Source organism: Mastigoproctus giganteus, chromosome 4, assembly GCF_048544385.1.
Source record: "Mastigoproctus giganteus isolate SK-2022 chromosome 4, ASM4854438v1, whole genome shotgun sequence".
Lineage (NCBI taxonomy): Eukaryota > Metazoa > Arthropoda > Arachnida > Uropygi > Thelyphonidae > Mastigoproctus > Mastigoproctus giganteus.
The window spans coordinates 51,436,231-51,455,683 of NC_143578.1; the positions used below are offsets into that span (position 1 = coordinate 51,436,231).

The following is a 19,453-nucleotide window of genomic DNA, read 5'->3' on the forward strand; positions in this document are numbered from 1 at the left end:
TGTAGAAACACCCCCTGCTGCAAACAAGTACAGGCCACGCTGAGAAAAATTCTACCTCATGAGCCTTGCGCAGTCTCAACCTGTACTCCCTCCAATCGTGTTTGTAGTAACTTAGCGTAAAATGTGGTAACTTTCCGATGCTCAAGCTGCTTTCCTCAGCCAGACTCTCAGAAGTATTTCAAGAGGAAAGAAAATGAAAGCTAGTTTAGAATGAATCCTAATACCTTCATTTCTTTTAATATTTTTAACTTGTCTATTTTATTATACGTATATGTATGGCTTCTAACCACCGCCGATGTTTATTTATTTATTAGGCAAGTGTGCCTAATAAATTGGCCACTCAGTGTATAAATCGCTCCCATAGTGATTTATGTAGAGTGCAGATGGTTGTATAACGTGGGTGAAATGGAGAGTAAGGAAGGTAAACGCTTTTTAAGATGAAATACCTCCGGAAAATGAACAGAACAGAATGACAGGAAAGAAAGCCGGATGAAAAACGAAGATAAGAACGCTATATAGGATGGTGGATAAAATCAGCTATAGACAATGACAAGAGTATGGACAGGGATGAGACTGAATTGCGAAATACTTCATGACTAGGGTAAAAAGGCGAAGAGGAAAAAAACGAAGATTTTACTATTTTATTAGGGATAAGAGCTAAAGGTGGAAATTGGCACAAATTTTAAATTAATTAATTTGTACAAAGCAAAGGGGAAGTCGGTTGATTCGTTTTGCGGGATGAAAAACATTCGCTGGAAAACTGTGCGCGAAAATTACTCAATTATAAAATATTTGACACACCCAGAGCTCGTTGCAACAACAAACAAACCTATTGCAACAAGCGAACTGTCACGTGATCAAATGATTTTCAATTCCAGAAGTGAGAAACCCGGATGTTTCCAGTTCGTTAATAAAATGGGCATTTAAAACAAAGGGAAATTTGTGGTTTCCTCCTTCTAGGAATCCAGGAAACTGCATTCTTAGGGAACAGGAAACACCGGATGTAGAAATGCCACGTTCTACTGGCCGCTCTCTATTCTCCATCTTGTCATTCCTAAAATTTATCCACTTTTTTTTTTTTTTTAGTTCTTATTACGCGACTAGTTATTAACTTCGTGAAAAGCGTGCCTATCACGCGCACAAAATGAAGCACTTCCTCAACAAACCCGGTGCCAAAAAGACGTATGGCTGCTCTAAAAGAACCTTCGCTCTCCACCCAATTCTTCAGCTAGATTTATTACCTTCAGACACCTTTTCGACTGATTAAAAACCCTTTTCTTGCAGCTTCGAAAAACAAGCTAATCAGATGCGGATTACGTGACCAAATCACCCCCCTTTTTTCCACTGCTGGATCTTCTGGGACATGCGTGCGTTCTCAACTCGCTCTTGGGGGGGTGTAAGGCAAGTGGGGGGAGTCGGCCTGTAACCTCTAGTTACCCCTGCTTGTTTACCCCAAGTAACTTAACTGTAAAATTAATCTAACGATACGTAAAGGTGCGAAATCAACTCTTTCTCCACCCCCCTCTTCCTATGGCCACCTATTTACGTCACTCTTCTGAAATGCACTTCCTGTAAAGACGCAGAGTCTGCTTCCTGACTTACTTCCGGTGTATATGACAGTATAAATGCACAAGCTTTTAGTTTTGTCGCGTACAAACCAATACTCGAGGCCTGAACTGCAATCACGTGACATCAGTAGCATCCCGAGCAAGAATATTGCGAGCTACTCGTAGAAACGCAAGCGCATGCGCGTTGATTTATAAAGTAAAGTACGCAGAAACGTTAAAAGGCTAATTAGCGTAATTATTATACAATTTTGCTAACGATTATACCTTGTTTGAAGTCTTATCGTTTTATGTTGGTATTCGGCTATTTAAAGTGGTAACTTTGAGTAGCTGAAATAAAAAATGGGGTAATTTTCTTGGGGTGGTTATTACTGTGATTAATTTTGACAATCACTCTTTGCATGTTGATCCTAAAATAGCTGCAGCCGATTATCCGAGTCGCAGCACCCCCCCAAGTCCACAACACCACTTCAAAAATCGACAAACTTGCCAAAGACTTATCCATCATCGTCAAAAGGTGATACATCAAAACATCTCGTGCAGTCGGACGGGGTTTCTCGGCTGCTACGGATGTCACAGCGCCTCCAGTGACCTCTGCGCACATCCAATAATTAAGTTTAAGTAATTTAATTTTTTGTCTTACCATCCCCTCTCAGCAAGCAGCATTTGGGCAACCCTCACTACCCACTTAGTATTTTTAACGTCCGGACGACGTCGAGAGCGTCCCTTTTTTACACCCAGGCCACGAGGTACCCATTACAGGTCAAACAGCTCGCCATTACTGATGTATTTGTTCCCTCCCTAATTTTCGCTTCCCCCCCTCCTTCTCTTAGTATGCGTCGCCAGAGGCATTTCACCACCTAACTTCTTTCCTCAACTAGTAATTAGGATGCAAGATTGTTCCTTAACAGGGTCTCTAACAGCTCGCGAGAACGAAGTCTCCATGATAGCGTGAGATCAGGGCTGGGTGGATGCCGAGAGAAAAAAAAAAAAAGAAAAAAAGAAAGAAAAAAAAAGAAAAACCCGGATCGGATATTCAGAAAAATGGGCGTATGTAAACATAAAATGGAGAAAGATAGATAGACAGGGGGAGAATGAAAGAGAGAGAATAAACTACAAAATTGTCTGGAGAAATTGGTGACTACACGCGCTTGAGAACATAAATTTTTCCCATAGTTCATTTCGGGTATCAAATTCCTCACTTTTTCTTTATCTCTCTTTTTTTTGAAGGAGTTCATCTTCCACGCGCATCTTGCATACACTTTAAACTGGCCACATCGATTAATTGGCCAGTTAATTATAATAAAAAAAGAAATTTCATCCCAATACAATATTTATGACCAAAAAAAACACTGTAAACAATTGATAAAGATGAATAAAAAGAGAAATTAACTTACCAGTCGTCGCTTAGGCTTAATGAGGGGCCTGTTCTGACCGTTCATCTTATGGTACAACCCACAGGCGTTGCACAGGTAATGACCTGTCCCATCTCTGCGCCATAGCGGCGTTGATGTTGCTCCGCAGTTGACACACTCTCGACCCTCTGTTGGACAGTAAGAAACAGGAATCCATGAGCCAGAACAGTTAGGCAAGCATCCATAACCTTAAAAGTCAAACAGGGGGGATATAAATACCGCGACAGAGGAGTTTACTTTACTTTAGCACTTTTTTTTGGTTAAACTTCATCAGTAAGAAATCATGTACTTAGTATACGTAAATAATCAACGTCCAGGATCGTCTGATGCACTAGCAGTAGTTCGTCCTAACCTCATAACGCGCTACCCCTTTTGAACACCGAAATGGAAAAGGTACAACGTTCCCAGAACTCCACCACATTCGTTTTCAAGTACGTCCTTCCCTAAAACCGCTGATAACACCTAAACAAGGACTTGTGATCGATTAAGCCTAATAGTTGGATCGTTAGCGATCTTGTAGCGTGTGATTATCTTAGGGTGGGGGGAGGACAGGGTCTCTTAGATGAATATTGAGTAATATACCTCCTTCTGCGACACATATAAGCTCGATTAAAAGAAATTGTAAAATTTTCGAAAATTTGCTCTTTGTTAATTTCCGATCTATCGTTCCCCGGTTGTACGATTTCCTCTAAAATCATTGAAAACAAAAACTACTTTATCCGGATTTTCCGTCCTCTTGAAATCTCATCTGGGTTCGCTCCGTTAAGGTTATATTTACCAATCAACAGTGGCGTAGTCAGAAACTGCGAAAGCGATCATGTGATCAAACAACAGCTGTTTACATTCTCTTCTATGACAGCTGAGCTCTTCCCAGACACCAAATACTCAAGTAATGCAAATAGCAAAACCACTCCCATGGCGGTCGACACCCGGCAATAAAACGGATAGAGAAAAGAAGGGGTTAAAAGAGCTGGCAGCACGCCAGCGGAGGTCTTAACAAAAGCCATTTAACGGATGACCTTAATGAAGGTCATTTGAAGAGGTAATATGCTTTTCGCTTTCCTCAAAAAGATTTCATAGTTTCAAAGCGTGTATTTTGTTCTAACAACGCCAGCTATTTAGAACCGGAATGTATCCCATCTCTCGCATTTTATCACTGTGAGTAATCCCAGCTCTTAAAAAAAAGAAAGAAAAAAAAAAAAAAGAAAAAATCTATTTCGTTAGACTGATGTTAGTGGTCAAAGCTACTGTGAACACACTGGGCCAGTAGCTGCTGCGTAATTAGCAATGTTTAGCATTTTATATGTCTTGTAAATTTCTTTTTTTTTTTTTTTTCTGATAATTAGGAATATTGTTCATTGGCTAAAGGTTGCCATGGTTACCTCGAGCAGACGACAATGTTTTATTCTTCAAAACAAACGTAAAAGTCAAAAAAAAAAAAAAAAAAAGCGCGAACAATTTGTTCATTGTTGAGGTCTCTGAGTGGAGTCTGCTAGGCTCGAGTGACGTAACAAAATCCATTATTCGTATGCGTACAGAATTGCTTGTTATTAATGTGAAGTACTTTTTGCCCCCATAGATGTAGGGTCCCATCCTAAGTGATTTTTTGTATATACGGTTTAGAAACAAATATTTTGAGGAGCCAGTAATTTCCCCTCCCCATCACCAAAAGAATAGAAGGTTTGTTATAAGGCAATGTCCAGTTTCTGAAGAGATGTTTTGCAGATTTTTATTTTTATACCTAATTAGGTTAACTTTAGGCGGCGAAATATTGATCACGGATAAAGTCTGCTTAACCTACATTTAATCACAAAACTGCCTAGTAACAGTTTCTAAGGAAAAAAAAACGGACAACAATAAAAAGAGAAGTTTAGCAATACTAGTTTGTAAAAAAAAACAAAAAAAGAAACCGCGTTGTTAATTTCCAGCAAATTCTATGGTTAGTCGTCTGCTTGCTAATGTTCATTTCGCTCAAACGCTGAATTGAACAGTATAAAACAATAGTAATTTATTAAAAACAAAGTATTAAAAAAAAAAGAAACCTGATTGTTTACTTTCAGCAGTTTATACAACTAGTCGTCTGCTCGCTAATGTTCATTTCACAAACAATGAACTGGACAACAATGAAAACAAAACTAGTTTATGAAAAACAAGAAAGAAATCTCATTGTTAACTTCCAGCAGTTTCTATGGCTAGTCGTCTGCTCATTAATGTTCATTTCACTCAGTGAACTGGACAACAATAGAAGCAATATCAGTTTATTAAAAAAAAAACGGGGAGAAACCTCATTAACTTCCAGCAGTTTCTACGGCTTGTCGTCTGCTGGCTGTTTCATTTCACTCAAACAATGAAATGGACAACAATAAAAACAATTCTGGTTTATTAAAAAAAAGAAACTTCATTGTTAACTTCCAGAAGCTAGTCATCTGCTCTCTAATGTTCATTTCACTCAAACAATGAACTGAACAACAATAGAAACAATACTAATTTGTTAAAAAATAATCTCGTTAACTTCGAGCAGTTTCTATGACTAGTCGTCTGCTCACTAAAGTTCATTTCACTGAAACAATGAAGTGGACAACAATAAAAAAAATACTAGTTTATTAAAAAAAAGAAGAAACCTCATTGTTAACTTCCAGTGGTTTCTACGGCTTGTCGTCTGCTCACTAATGTTTTATTTCACTCAAGCAATGAACTGAACAACAACAGAAACAATACTTATTAAAACAACAATAGCTTATTAAAAAAAAGAAGAAAAACCTCGTTAACTTCCAGCAGTTTCTATGGCTACTCGTCTGCTCGCTAATGTTCATTTCACTCAAATAATGAACTGGACAACAATAAAAGGATTACTAGTTTAAGCTTTGCTTTAATTATTTTATCAATGATTACTAGTTTATTAAAAAAAAAAAAAAAAGAAAGAAACCGCGTTGTTAACTTCGAGCAGTTTCTACCGCTAGTTGTCTGCTCACTAATGTTCATTTCACTAAAACAAGGAACTGGACAACAATAAAAAGAATAGTAGCTTATTAAAAAAGGGAAGAAACTTCATTGTTAACTTCCAGCAGTTTCTATGGCTTGTCGTCTACTGGCTAATGTCCATTTCGCTCAAACAATGAACTGGACAACAGTAAAAAAAGGAAGAAAGAAACCTCATTGTTAACTTCCAGCGGTTTATACAGCTAGTCGTCTGCTCGCTAATGTTCATTTCACTGAAACAATGAACTAAACAACAATCAGTCTTTTGAGATTTTTAATTATTGCGATACTAAGAATCACGGAAAAGCCATTTTAGAGCAAACAGGGAATTAAAAACAATAATTAATTTTTATTTTTCATTCCCCATTTTCGTTCTTATTATACAACGTAATACGAACTCGAAACTGCGATCAAATACCTGTCGTCGACTTCGATCACCTGCGGAAACATCCATTAGGAAGAGCGCGTCGGTAATCGTAAACACGGAGCGGCCAGAATTCCATCCGTATATTCTTCCCTCTTCAAACTTAAGCTCTTATAACTATATTCTTTCCGTATCCCGGACGTCACTCTCGTCTGTCAATTTGTCCGTCAGCGGACCTCGGACTAGCGGAGCGATGCCAACGTCGGAAGCCACTCTCGGAGCGCGGGACCGTATAACAAGGAGGCAGTGCCTAACATCTCCGGCTACCAGCTAAGGTGAGACATTAAAATGGCCCTCAGGTATACTTCTCTCTCTCTCTCTCTCTTTTTCTTCGGAAGCATTTCCTCATCAGACGAACTACCCAGTTTGACGGTGGTCCCTCAGCGGGAGGTGCGACAGGGCACGTAAGGACCACGAAGCCCACCCACCGACGCCGGCGATGGTGATAGTTGCTATTTCCGCTTTTTCTATTATGCATCTAAAGAGAGAAGTTTTCTGGCGTCACTGATTCTTTTAAATAGGGGCCCCCAGTTGGCCGAATGCGTAGTCACAGAGCGTGGCAAGAAACGGAAGGCAAAAAAAAAGAAAAATAACTTTTATGGTCGAGTTTAGAATAACTTGCAGGCAGAGAGTATGAGCGCATTCCTACAGCTGCTCTAGGTTACAACTAAATTAGTCCGCAGCAGTCCGGGCGCCCCGGTCGTAATTTGTACGTACAGTTTCTTGTTTTGTACATTTCAGTTCGATTTCTTTTTTTTTTTTTTTTTTTTATTACCAGTCGTTTGGTATAGTGTAGCATCGAACAAAAGAAAATATTTAGCGTCACGCGTTCTTTATTGTTTGAAAACAGAACGTGTTTTAGAGCAGACGATAGCTTCCATTGTTGAATTTTTATTGTTGTGAGTAGGGCTGTGTTCATTTCGGGCGTGTCAAAATAGACAGTACGTTAGATGCATGTCAAACAGAATGGAATGCCTAAGCAACTGCGGTGTATACGCGACTGGGTGGGAAGCGTGTCTTCCGAAGTAGGCGGTCGCGAAAAACTCTTTTTTTTTTTTTTTCTCCCTCCAAATTCTAAAAAAAAAATATAAGAGATCAGATAGATGGTACCAGCAATTCCGATAGTTGCATTGGCAACTCGCTCTTTCTGTTTTTGTCATGAACAATCACACCATTTCCTAGGATGCTGAGGTCACTTCCTGTTTAATGATGTCCGGGTAGACATAAGCGATTTCCGTTTGGTTTTTAGCAGCGAATTCAACATGATTAGAGCACAATGATTGATACAAACTCTAAATCTTAAATATTTGAAATTCCAGGCACGTTCTTCTTCTTTTTTTTTCTATAAACGATCTTCTAACCTTGCTATTTTTTCCCCTATTCATTGTCCACCCCCTCTCTTGTGCTACAGGCTTTAACAATCGTTTAACGGACCCGACTTTTCCCCTTCCTACATGACCCTAGTCGGGAGGTAGCAGCTATTCCAAGAATGTGGAAGGAGCAGCTTGCTGTCTGAGCTGGTCTTAACAGGAACCACAGGATGAGAGACTGTTCTCGCTAAACGCCAAATTAAAATGTAGATTCATTGAAAGCTTTCCCTTACTGTTTATTGTAGTGTAGACTAAGACAATTCCCCCATAGTGGTTCGTCTGTTACTAATAACCCCCTCGGATAAATGATCATTCCCCTAAAAGGTGGACAAATCTATCATCTGACATTAGGACTCTTCATTACCCCTATCAATTGTCCATTTCGTTTTATTTTTGTTATAGAAACATCGTTTGCAGCTGACGTCATTCGTTGATTGTGACGTCACAATACAAATATTAAAACATAGGGGGGAAAAGCTAAACAATACTTATATAATAAATAATAATCCAGACAGTGATATCTGTTAAAATACGTGGTGTAAAATTAGTAATCTTACATTTTAGTATATAAGGGCATTAAAGGGGAGGGCAATCTGAATTCGTCGCCCCTATCCTACTGTGCACAACTGGTTTCGAATGTCAGGAATAAACAATGCATTAGAAATGATTGAAATGCAATCAAAAGTGGGATAAAACATCTGCGGGAGTACTGCTTGCAGCTGGCCTCGATATCCGAGTGATTTGTTGCGATTTAAATTTTCCTGCCAATTAAGAGCACGTGAAAGAGAGATTGAAAAAGCGAGGTGAGCCTTAGCACACCTTAGAAGTCGGGCTAGAACTAGGTCTGTGTGTATCAAATTATAGGTTGTCAATAGCCGAATGGTTGGTGTGCCGGGAGAGAAATCCGTACATCGCCTGTTCGATCCTACACGGCGTTACTAAATATCGGTACTATTCTTTGCAGTGATCGCTATAGTTGTAAACTTCTCTGGCCTTATATGACCCACAAGATATAAATAGAAAAAAAAAAATCTAAATTTGTGTATAAAAAAATATTCTTTCCTTTGCTTGTATAGCAATTCATGATTATACTTACACTATCCTACCAAAAGTTATGGGACTCTCGAGCATATGAACAAACGCGTATTTGTTCAAAGAAATTAGCTTTTTGGACAAACTTTGGTCGCAATGAGTACTTTGGGATGTTGTTGAAATTTTTCTACTAATTTATGGACCAATAACGAAGAGGGAAATCTTGTCCTCCCCCTGATTTTGTGTTCTGGTTAATTCTAAAGGTGATCAGCTGTCTATAAGAAAGACAGACAGCATAGAACCAGATTACGACTACCGGGTGCAAAATCTGACAATGCGAATCTATGTTTGAGGGATTGGAGTAGGGGCATGCAAAATTCATGGCATGCAGCTCTCAATGAGCTCTGGAAATACTATGAGGTTGGCCTGGAACCCTTCACGTCTACCAGCTTATATTCTCTACGAGCGGATGAGGAGATGGGGTAATCAGGCCGTCCTAAGACTCCTGCCACTCAGTATTTTACCCTTCATGAACGCTTCTCGGGGGTGGGAGTATTTCCCACCCTTGGATTCCTATTTCTTCATCACATTGCCAGTATCGACTCGGATTTGTTTAATTCCTAAGAAATAGTGCGCAACTGTATTTTCTCTAATGACAATCCACCGGTCTTCAGAGATTTTGGTGTTTCCAAAATGATTGGTGGTTCTGGGTCTACTTTTAGCTCTAATTCCAAAGAATTGATACACATTCCATGTATACGTGATTGCTTACTAGTTCCTTTGTAGTTGACAAGCATAGTCGTGTCCGTACATGTTTAGACATGTAGATATCTGCAAGTCATGTCGAGCCATTCCAATAGTATGGAGGGAACCTCGATATTTTGGTTAATGGCCGCTACTTTTGCTCCATAAATGTGGTGGTTTATGATGCGAAGAATAAGCAAGGCATTTTAACGACATTGCAAAGCGAACTCGACAATCTCGTGAGAGATTTAAATCTAACCAAAGGATCTGCAGAGCTGTTAGGGTGAAGACTAAAATCCAAGAACCTACTGGCCGCAGGGACGGTCTTTTCGGGTATAGACTCCGTTAAAAATAATTGGTTCTCCATATTTCTGAAGAAGACTGAATGGTACACACACACGGTCCACAAAACTATGAATCTTTATTCAGTATCGAATCCTGCCTCCTTTGTTTCGAATAACAGCAAGTGTGCTGCTCGGCATGGATTCTATAAGGTGTTTAGTGCGTTTTGGTCTAATTGTGACCATTCTTCCAGCTAAATATCGAGTGGCTGTGACAAAGTTGAAGGAAGAGGACTTCGTTGCCAAATAGCACTCTCCATCATATCCTACACGCTCTCAATAGGACTGAAATCGGGTGAATGTGGGAGCCAAGGAAGATGGTGGGAATCCGGGCCGCATTCTCCGAACCATTTGCACGATTCTGGCACGATGAGCTGTTGTATTAAGATCCATAAAGTGACCATCACCTTCGGGGTAAAAGTGTAACATTGCAAGGTGCAGTAGATCTGATACAAAATTCAGATAATTCCTGGATGACATTCGACTTTCCACCGGTATTAACAGACACAGTCCAAGCCAACAAAACAATCCTCATACGATGATACCAACTCCAAGTTCTTGGGTTGTCTTAACAAGGCAAACAGAGTCCATCGCTTCCTGAGGTTCTGGCCACACTCTCTGCCTACCATCAGTGCGAAACAAAGTGGATCATGATTCGTCTGACCACACGACTTTCTTCTCTCTTTCATTGTCCAATCACGACGTACTACAAGCGAATTTTTCCGTTTTTCCTCTGAAATAAGTGGCTTCTGAACTTCAGGCTGCTGCCAATATTCCATTTCTTCAATTCCCTGCGCATGGTACGTGTTGAAAAAGGAGTTCTGGATGTTCTATTTTTCTGAACAGTCCCCCTGAGAGTACCATGGCTTTGCGCTTGACGTATTGTTTTTCTGCCTTTGCGATGTGGAAGAACCGCTTGCTTTCCACTCATTAAAAACCTTTGAGATGGATGCCTTTGAGAGGCGAGTTATGTCTTTCGTTTCTTGAATCGTGGCTCCTACTAAACGTACACCCACGATAAGACCTTTCCAAAGTCTGATGGACAACGAGTTTCATTTCTTCTATCTTAATACAAAGATTCATATATTTTTGGCCACTGCGCTTGTGTATTTGGAACAGCATTCCTGAAGTCATGAACTGTTTTGAAAATTTCCACCAACCAATAGAGTGGAGGCTGTTTATTGGCTCATCAAAGCAAGGCCTCAAAGGAGTTCTCCTTCGCAATGGAAACAAGAATTCGTTCCTTTCTGTAACCCATTCAGCGCATAAAACAAAACCACGATTAAGTTCATTTTGGAATGGCTTCAGTTCAAGATTCATGGTTGGCTAACGTGCATTCGAAATGTAAAATTATGAATAAAAATGGCGTGTTGGTCACAGTTTAAAATACTTGTTGAAACCTGATTAGGATGACACGTAGAAAAGGCTGCGATGTATGGGGAACGTACTGCCAGTGAAGCAGCTCTGGTCTTGATATTTGACATATTCTAAGTGATAATTAAATGAACATTTTTAACAGGATACGAGTAAAGTTAATAAAACAATCAAAAGTTTTCATTTTTTTTTTTTTTCTTTTAAACTAATATTAACATCCTCATTTTATCTTAACTGGGCTTAAAACAAGGTCAATATTTCGCAACAAATATTCTATAAAATTTCATTTATTGCTAACTGAAGGAAGTTTTACTCGAAGATTTGTCTATTAAGAGGAGGGAGGTTTCGTTTCAGTGAGCAATAGGAAAACAAGCAAACATTTAATTAGAAAAATAACAGTGGCAGATAAATTGGAGAACATGAGAGACAACTCAGTCAATTAGAAAGCACAGTTTATGATCTGATTTTGTTTCATTTCGAATTTATCGCTATCTAGAGTTGATCTGTTGCTTACAATCTGTTGTTAACGCTGATACTTCTTCCCTGACTATTGTTCGCGATCTATTTTATACACTGCTGTATCTGCCACTCGCGATTTATTGTTGTATACTGCTGTCTACTCCATGACTATTGTTCAAGGTCTATTGTTGTATACTGGTGTCTGCTCTAAGACTATTGTTTGCGATCTATTGCTGGGTACTAGTGTCTATTCCATGAGTATTGTTCGCGATCTGTCGTTATATATCGCTATATCGTTGTATATTGGTTTCTATTCCATGACTGCTGTTGGTGATTTATTGTTGTACATTGCTCAGTCTTCTCTGAATGTTGATGTCTATTTCATGACTATTGTTCGCAGTCTGTTGCGAATAATAGAATACTTTTCATGATCTATTGTTGTACATTGCTGTATCATTCCTGACTATTGTTATTTATAGCGGTCTTGTTGTACGTTAGTGTCTATTTCATTACTGTTATTCGCCATCTATTGTTATATATTGTTGCCTTGTATATTGGTGTCTATTTCTCGACTACTGTTCGCGATCTGTTGTTGTATATTGCTGTATCTTCCCTGAATATTGTTCGAGGTCTTTTGTTGTGCATTGGTGTCTCTTCTCTGACTGTTGTCTGCTATCTAATATTGTCATATACTGGTGTCAATTCCATGACTATTGATCTGTTATATATCGCTGTCTTGTTGTAAATTAGTGTCTACTCCATGACTATTGTTCGTGATTTCTTGTTGTGCATTGCTCTATCTTCTCTGACTGTTGTTCGCGACCTGCTGTCATGTAATATTTTGCAGTCTATTTCATGACTATTGTTCGCGATCTGTTGCGAATAATAGACTACTTTTCATGACTACTGTTCGCATCTATTGTTATATATTGTTGTCTAGTTTTATATCGGTTTTCTTCCGCGACTATTTTTCGTGATTTATTGTTGTGTATTGGGTCACTTCCCTGACTGTTGTCTGCTCTCTATTTTTGTATATTTGTGCCTATTCCATGACTATTGTTCTCGATCTACTATGATATATCGCTGTCTTGTTTTGTATTATTATCTATTACATGACTATTGTTCGCGATCTCTTGTTGTATAGTTGCGTCGCTCTATTGTTCGAGATACATTGTGATATTTCGCTGTATTGTTGTATGCTGGTGTCTATTCCATGACTATTGTTCGCAATTTGTTGTACATTGTTGTATATTCTCTCACTATTGTTCGGGATCTGTTATGTATTGGTGTCTCTTCCATGACTGTCGTCTGTTACGATTGTTATCTATTTTCTGATTGTTGTTCGCGATTTATTGTTGTATACTGCTGTATTGTCACTAACTATTGTTTGCTATATATTGTTATATGGTCGGCTGGTGCCTTTCTTCTCTGATTATTGTTAGCTATCTATAGTTATAGATGGTGTTTCTTAACAAGTATCATCCATTGCTGGTGTCATCATCCAGTGAAGACACCAGCAATGGATGAGTCTTAATGTCTGGGCAAGGATTCTGCCTAATGGATCCTTTCATTTTGGCTAGAAAATTAATCGTAGAATCATATTCTGATTTTTAAAGGAATGATGTACCAGATGAAGTTCCTCTCGCTGAGGATCTTGAGATTCGTTATTGTCAACTTAAGCGCGAACCCTATTTCAGTTGTTGTTTTTAAGGGACGTCGCTTTCTAAGGATTGAGTTGTCCTCGTTCAAGTTCAATAAAACATTCACTCATACACAAATCAGCTGGAAAAAAAAAAGTAAAGATCCTTTTAAATCCTAGGGATGAGAGTGCATTAGTGATGTTAGTATGGCTGAATGATCACACACACGCACACAAAATATACAAACGACCAGTGTCAGTCTGAAAGGCACAGACGCCCGACTTGTACCAAGCGACGGGAGATGGCAGCAGACGGACACTGGACGCCAAATATAAAATTTCAAATATTTTAAAAATAAAAGCATGAAACAGAGGGTAGGTAGGAGGTATTAGGGGTTGTCAGAGGGAGGAGGGAGAAACAAAGGAAAGGACTCGCACGGCAAGTGCTGGCGTTTTTCCCCCTTTCTTTCGTGGCAGGGGGAAATGGCCGTCTTACCAGCGCTGGACCGGCCCTTGCTTCTTGGCTTCGAGGTAGCGGATGCCGAGCTCTGCGTCTTTGCACTTAGCAGCGAACTAGCGGCATGGTAAGAGTAAGAGGCCCCCGACAGGTCAGCCGACGGTGGTGGAGCGGCCGTAGGAGGTCCAGAGACATAAGGGGAGTAGGTGGACATGGGATGAGGGGTGTGGTGATGATGGTGGTGGTGATGATGGTGGACGGGACTCAGGGAGGAGGAGAAGGTACCTTCTCGTGGCTTGCTACTGGAACAGTTTGTTAGTGCCGAGCCGAGGGTGGTTATCATGCTGGGAGTCGGTCCCTTGTCGTCCCCGGTTGAAACCAGACTGGATCCAACGCCGTAGTCGGCGCCGCTGCTGGAGCTTGCGCCGGTGACGGTGTCCGGGGTCGCATCCTTGGGAGGCGTGGGAGGAAAGCTGAACAGATGGGGACTAGAGTGAGGGGGCAGGGTGCTGGCGATGGAACTGGGTGCCGGGTGAGGTGGCGGATGGACCCCTAGAGGTCCCCCTGGAGGGCTAGGATGGTGGGGAGGTTTGCTGGAGAAAGGAGAGCACCAAGCGGACCCATGGGCGGGGTGGGGCACCATTGGTTTGGTGTCCGAGATCCAGGGGTGAAGAGGCGTGTGGAAGTGAGGACGACACATCTGACTGCTTGACATCCGTGCTGCAAGAGAAGAAAAAAGAAAACGACACGTAAAGGTCAGGCAGAGGTCACATGGTAATTCTGATAAACTACAATGTTATACATTACACAGTTAGGCTTAATGCGATATCCAACATAAAACTAAACTAAATAATCGCCGAAGTGACCAATTATATTATATTAGACCCACAGTAATACGACTCTTCTATAATCATTGATTGCTCGCGCACTCATTTGCATACAGGAGGAAACCATCCTGAGAGCCAACGCACATGGATTCGCATCTCGTACATACTGTTAGTTGCTTCCCAAATTCGAAACATGTGTCATACACTAGAATTAGATAAGTATATTTCTTGATGTAATGCACACTTTTTAACAAGTAGTTCGTTCGGTTAGCATTTTTTTTTTTTTTTAACGTGTTTGAAACATAACATCAGAACTTCGAAATCAGATCCTTATGAAGAGTTTTGATTATCTTTTTGATTTAGCGTGCGTTCGGGGATTTGTAAGGTTAGAAAACAGGTGGGGAAAAAAAGTTCAAATTCCACAACTAATGCACACACCTCGTACTTGATCTAAAGAATCGATTTTTCGTTCATAAAATGTGTTGTTTACTAGGAATGGACCCTAAAGTTTCCCACGTACATCTTGAATAATAATAAACGATAAAAATATCAATAGATAGTCTTATTTTTTTTCTCTCTCTCTCTAATTAGACCGTCCCTTTTAAGTGCAATACTTTGAGGCGCTGCTGAGGAGTCTTCAGGACTTAGCAATTACGAAGACTGGCTGATTAGCGAAGATGGAGATAAGGAGATGTTATCTGTGGTGAAAGGCGGGAGGCTGCGCGAGGAATTTCAGAGCCATGTCGCTGGCGATAATGTTCCCGCTCGTGTGACGGACAGGGCACCTCTACTGCGAATGAAAAATCGCAAAATAAATGCCATAAACGAACTAATATTGAGTGAACACTCAAAAAAACTATTAATATTGGCCAAAAAAACAATCAACACCGATTAACAGCCGATAAAGAAGTCAGTGTTGATTGCACAATAGTGTACGCGAAAACGCCCGTTAATACTATTGTTTGCTGTTGAAACAATCAACAGCACTGAAGGAAGAAAACAATCATCCAGTATTATTGATCGCTACATATTGAACAATAGTACAGAGGAAAGCAGCGCACAATCAATATTTCTCATAGAAAAGTGTACATCAATCAATAGTGTTATTTGAAACACACGAAGAAATCAACAGTACTGGTTGAAACACAATCTGAACGGGTACTTTTAACGTTGTGTTTCAACCAGCCATTAGAAAACAATCATCCACTATAATGCTGGATGATTGCAATGCATTAAACAACAGCGCACAATAAACATTTCTAACAGAAAATGTACATCGATCAATAGTATTACTTGAAACACATGAAACAATCAGCAGTATTGGTTGAAACACAATCTGAACTTTCACATTATGTGTTTCAGCCAGACATTAGGGTACATAAATGTACCCGAATGTTTCAACTAGGCAAGGACCTGCAACAATTGTTGAAGGGTCCTTCCCTAGTTGAAACAGCATTGGTTGAAACACGTGATGGAATCAACAATATTGACAGAAATCCGAAAAAAAAAAAAATAAAATAAAAAAACCTATGAATGTGAATTGAAACCACCTGGTTAATCCTTATCCCTCCCCCCCTCCCGCAATGACCCCTGAATGTCATCTAAAAACATATTAGATAAATAGATGTGCGCATGCGTGCAAGTGGAACGTATTTGCAGTCTAATTTTAAAGTCGGTAGCGAGAGAGGCAATCGGGGCAGATAGAGGGAATCAATGTTGCATGTTCATCGACCCCCCCCCTGGGTTTTCTTCTCAGTGTGATGCCCACAGACAGGAAGAAAAGCATGGAGCGCGATACTATCTAAATTTTAATTACTAAATACCAACTGCAGATATAACAAGGCCTATTTAGTCAGCAAAATTGACAGCCATCTGCCAAAACTGTCCCGTGACAATCCATATTTTTGATGAAGTACGGATTACAGACGTCATTACCGTGTACGGCTTTTGTTGGCCGGTGTCATCATGCTTAACAACAGATATGCTTGACTGATACGTTTTGTTTCCTGTGCTTCTCCTCAACCCAGTTCCTGTCTGCTGCGTGTTATTTAATTAAGCAGGAAAGAACCCAGTGTGGCCCGTCTTCTAGTGTCATCCTCAATTAAACTGCTGGGTGGGATCTGGAGTCCTCCAATCGGGCGAGTTTCCAAGTCCGATTTTTCTACCTGTAACAAGAAATGCAAAACATGTCGTCTGCCAATAGCTCGACTTATAAAAGAAGGCGTTTGGTTGTTAAGGTAGACCCCCCCCATCTCGCGTCTATTGGACGAAGCGCCTTCACGTGACCACTTTTAAGGGACGCAATTTTTGTATCGAGATGTGTGCCCCTGTCCGAAAACATTCACATCAAAAGATTGTTTCCACCAGAGGGAGCCCACATCAACCAGATTCTACTTTACAACTTAAATATCTCTATTAATTTTCCTGTGTCTCTCCCAATTTGGTAAAATTATTGAAATTATCCAGGATTTTATTCCTTCGCTGAAAGAAGGACAATTTTTTCCCCCTCTTCGTTCGATATTATGGATTCAATTTTCAATAAACTGAATACGAAAGAGTCCATTGAGCTGAGAAGTTATTATGATTGTTTGGGGACCATTGAAAAGCGCTGAACTGCCACACGCTCCTTTCCTTTATTTTTAGATTATTTTTTCTTTAAGTTGAGCTAATCGTAATCACAGACAGAAACATATCCATCTTTAGCGAAGTTCCATTAGAGAATTGGCCCTTGAAGAAAAGTGTGTTTATATCATCAAGTACAAAACTTTGTATGATCCAGCTCTTCATCTCTATGTACAGTAGGTACCAAAAATGATATTCATGATCAAATGCTCTCGACATACGATCAAGATAACTCACTGTACGTCTGCATCTTCGCTGCAGACGTACAATGAGTTGTCTTGATCATGCGCAATTCGTTTATTTTTCAATCGGTGTATATAAAAGTTGAATACATGGCTATAATTAATGTTAGACTTTCCTAAATTAAAATCAGAGCTGTAAATAGGTTATTTAAGCACACAAGGGGGAATTTCACACTCAGTTAGATAATTTCTATAGACTATTTCTGTAGTGGTTAATTAGATCCCTTTTTTTTTTTTTGGTTATAACTACATTACAGGGGATGGGATAAAAACTACAGAAATGTTCTTACTTGGGCTATAGCTATAATTTCTCTCCTGAATTCTCGCAAAATGCCTTCGATTTAGAAGATAATGAGGATCTAGAGCGAAAAGAACAAGAAAAAATAAAGGAAAACAGTCAAAGCTCTGAAAGCAAAACAGCTTAATAAATTCAATTCTTTTAAAAACAAACCTCTAAGCCAGTGCTTCTCAAAATGTGGGTGGAATTTCCTCCTAATGCACTCCACCCTGAGGACAAAGTATTTTCCGTGTGCGGGGAGTGGATAGAACCCAGGAGACATTGGAGTAGAATGATGATCCCTTTTATTAGCCTGGTAGGTATCTAGCATTTCTCTTGGTGTGATCAGATCGAATATGGCGGCATGAAATAGTTTGAGAAGCACTGGTCTATACTAAAGAACCTCATGCAAAAAGAGGCATAATTTTTGGAGGAATTAAGGGGTAAATCAACTCTTTGAGAAATGTCCTATTAGCTGGAATGTGTCGTACAATTCGAAGAACAGATCAACACATACAGAAGTAAGAAATCTATAGACATTCTATGGTTGTAAACCTGAGAGAAGCTACAGTTTTCGATGCAAATCTTACTGATGTCTCGTGTAAATGGATACTTCTATGTGTCCAATTCCTAACCCACGAATTAAATGATAAACCAATATATATCAGTATAAAGTCATCTCTTTCTAACCCTAAGTACATGTCTTTAATTCAAGATTAGGATTTTATCGTCTGCGTTCAAGCCGGCCCTAATTCAGGCAGGGTGCGTCAAAGGTCGGCTTATACGCTGGAATATACTATGACCTTTTTCTTCCGTTCTTCGTTGACCAATGTATTCACTGCCAATTGATAAAAACTTGCCTTTAAGTATCATTGGCATGTCGATCACAAAACCCTCCTTTCTACAAGCCACCCCGACTTCATCCAGACAGGTCTAATTCTATTCGTTACACATCCATTAGTTCTACCACCCGGTTGCACAACTTGACCTAAGTATCCGAATTTCTCATCTCATTTCATTTAAATGGTATTCAAAAAACTAATACTTCCCTTTCTGATTCACCCATCTCAATGTCCAGTACTCCATGGGAACGATCTTTGTTATACATATCTTGACGCTGGTAACCATATCCTTGGCAAATTATCTTTCTAACCTTAATGCCCGTATTTCCTGAAGAAGCCTACTCCACCCTGTGGCAAGTCGCTTTCAACAACGGGAGATATTGAATCTTAGGTTGGTAGAAGGTCAGCATCTTAAAAACTGAAGAATTTTTGAAATTATATAATTGGGGACTCATGATATCATTGAAGTAGATTTCTTACCATAAAAAATAACATTAATTGCACTGTCGTGGCATTACAAGATACGAAATGTTATGATCCGCGACATGACTGGATTACTGTTTGATACCAATAACGCAGGGTTTGAGCATACATTTGAGATCAAAATTCCATTGAATGCTCAGACCCTGCGTCATTGATGATGTCTCCAGCGTGCAGGACAAGAAGACTGAGAATCATTTTTGTGTCTAAATGGCAGATAGATTGGACCTCTGCTAATGCCGGTGGGTGGTGTGACTCGTGAGTTTCTCCTCACATTTAAGGAGATTGTTAAAAAGGATTTACTCTGGTTTTCCTGAGCCTTCAAGCTACCGTTCTTTTAACCGGACATGGTAGTCTCAACAGT

General features: G+C 39.7%; 1 protein-coding gene across 9 annotated transcripts in view; it reads right to left on the reverse strand.

Annotated features, from left to right (window-relative positions):
* Positions 1–19,453, reverse strand: part of LOC150086730 (endothelial transcription factor GATA-2-like) — a 130,311-nt gene that overhangs the window by 41,110 nt on the left and 69,748 nt on the right. For 4 of the 9 annotated variants that reach the window (XM_090372724.1, XM_090372722.1, XM_090372723.1 and 1 more), the window contains 3 exons: positions 17,781–17,849; positions 13,839–14,519; positions 2,963–3,168 (listed from right to left, as the gene is read on the reverse strand). In XM_090372724.1, the coding sequence (XP_090228850.1) occupies positions 2,963–3,168; positions 13,839–14,519; positions 17,781–17,849 (956 nt within the window). The remainder of the gene's footprint in view (positions 1–2,962; positions 3,169–13,838; positions 14,520–17,780; positions 17,850–19,453) is intronic. The other 5 variants (XM_090372730.1, XM_090372728.1, XM_090372725.1 and 2 more) reach the window with 5 other exon arrangements.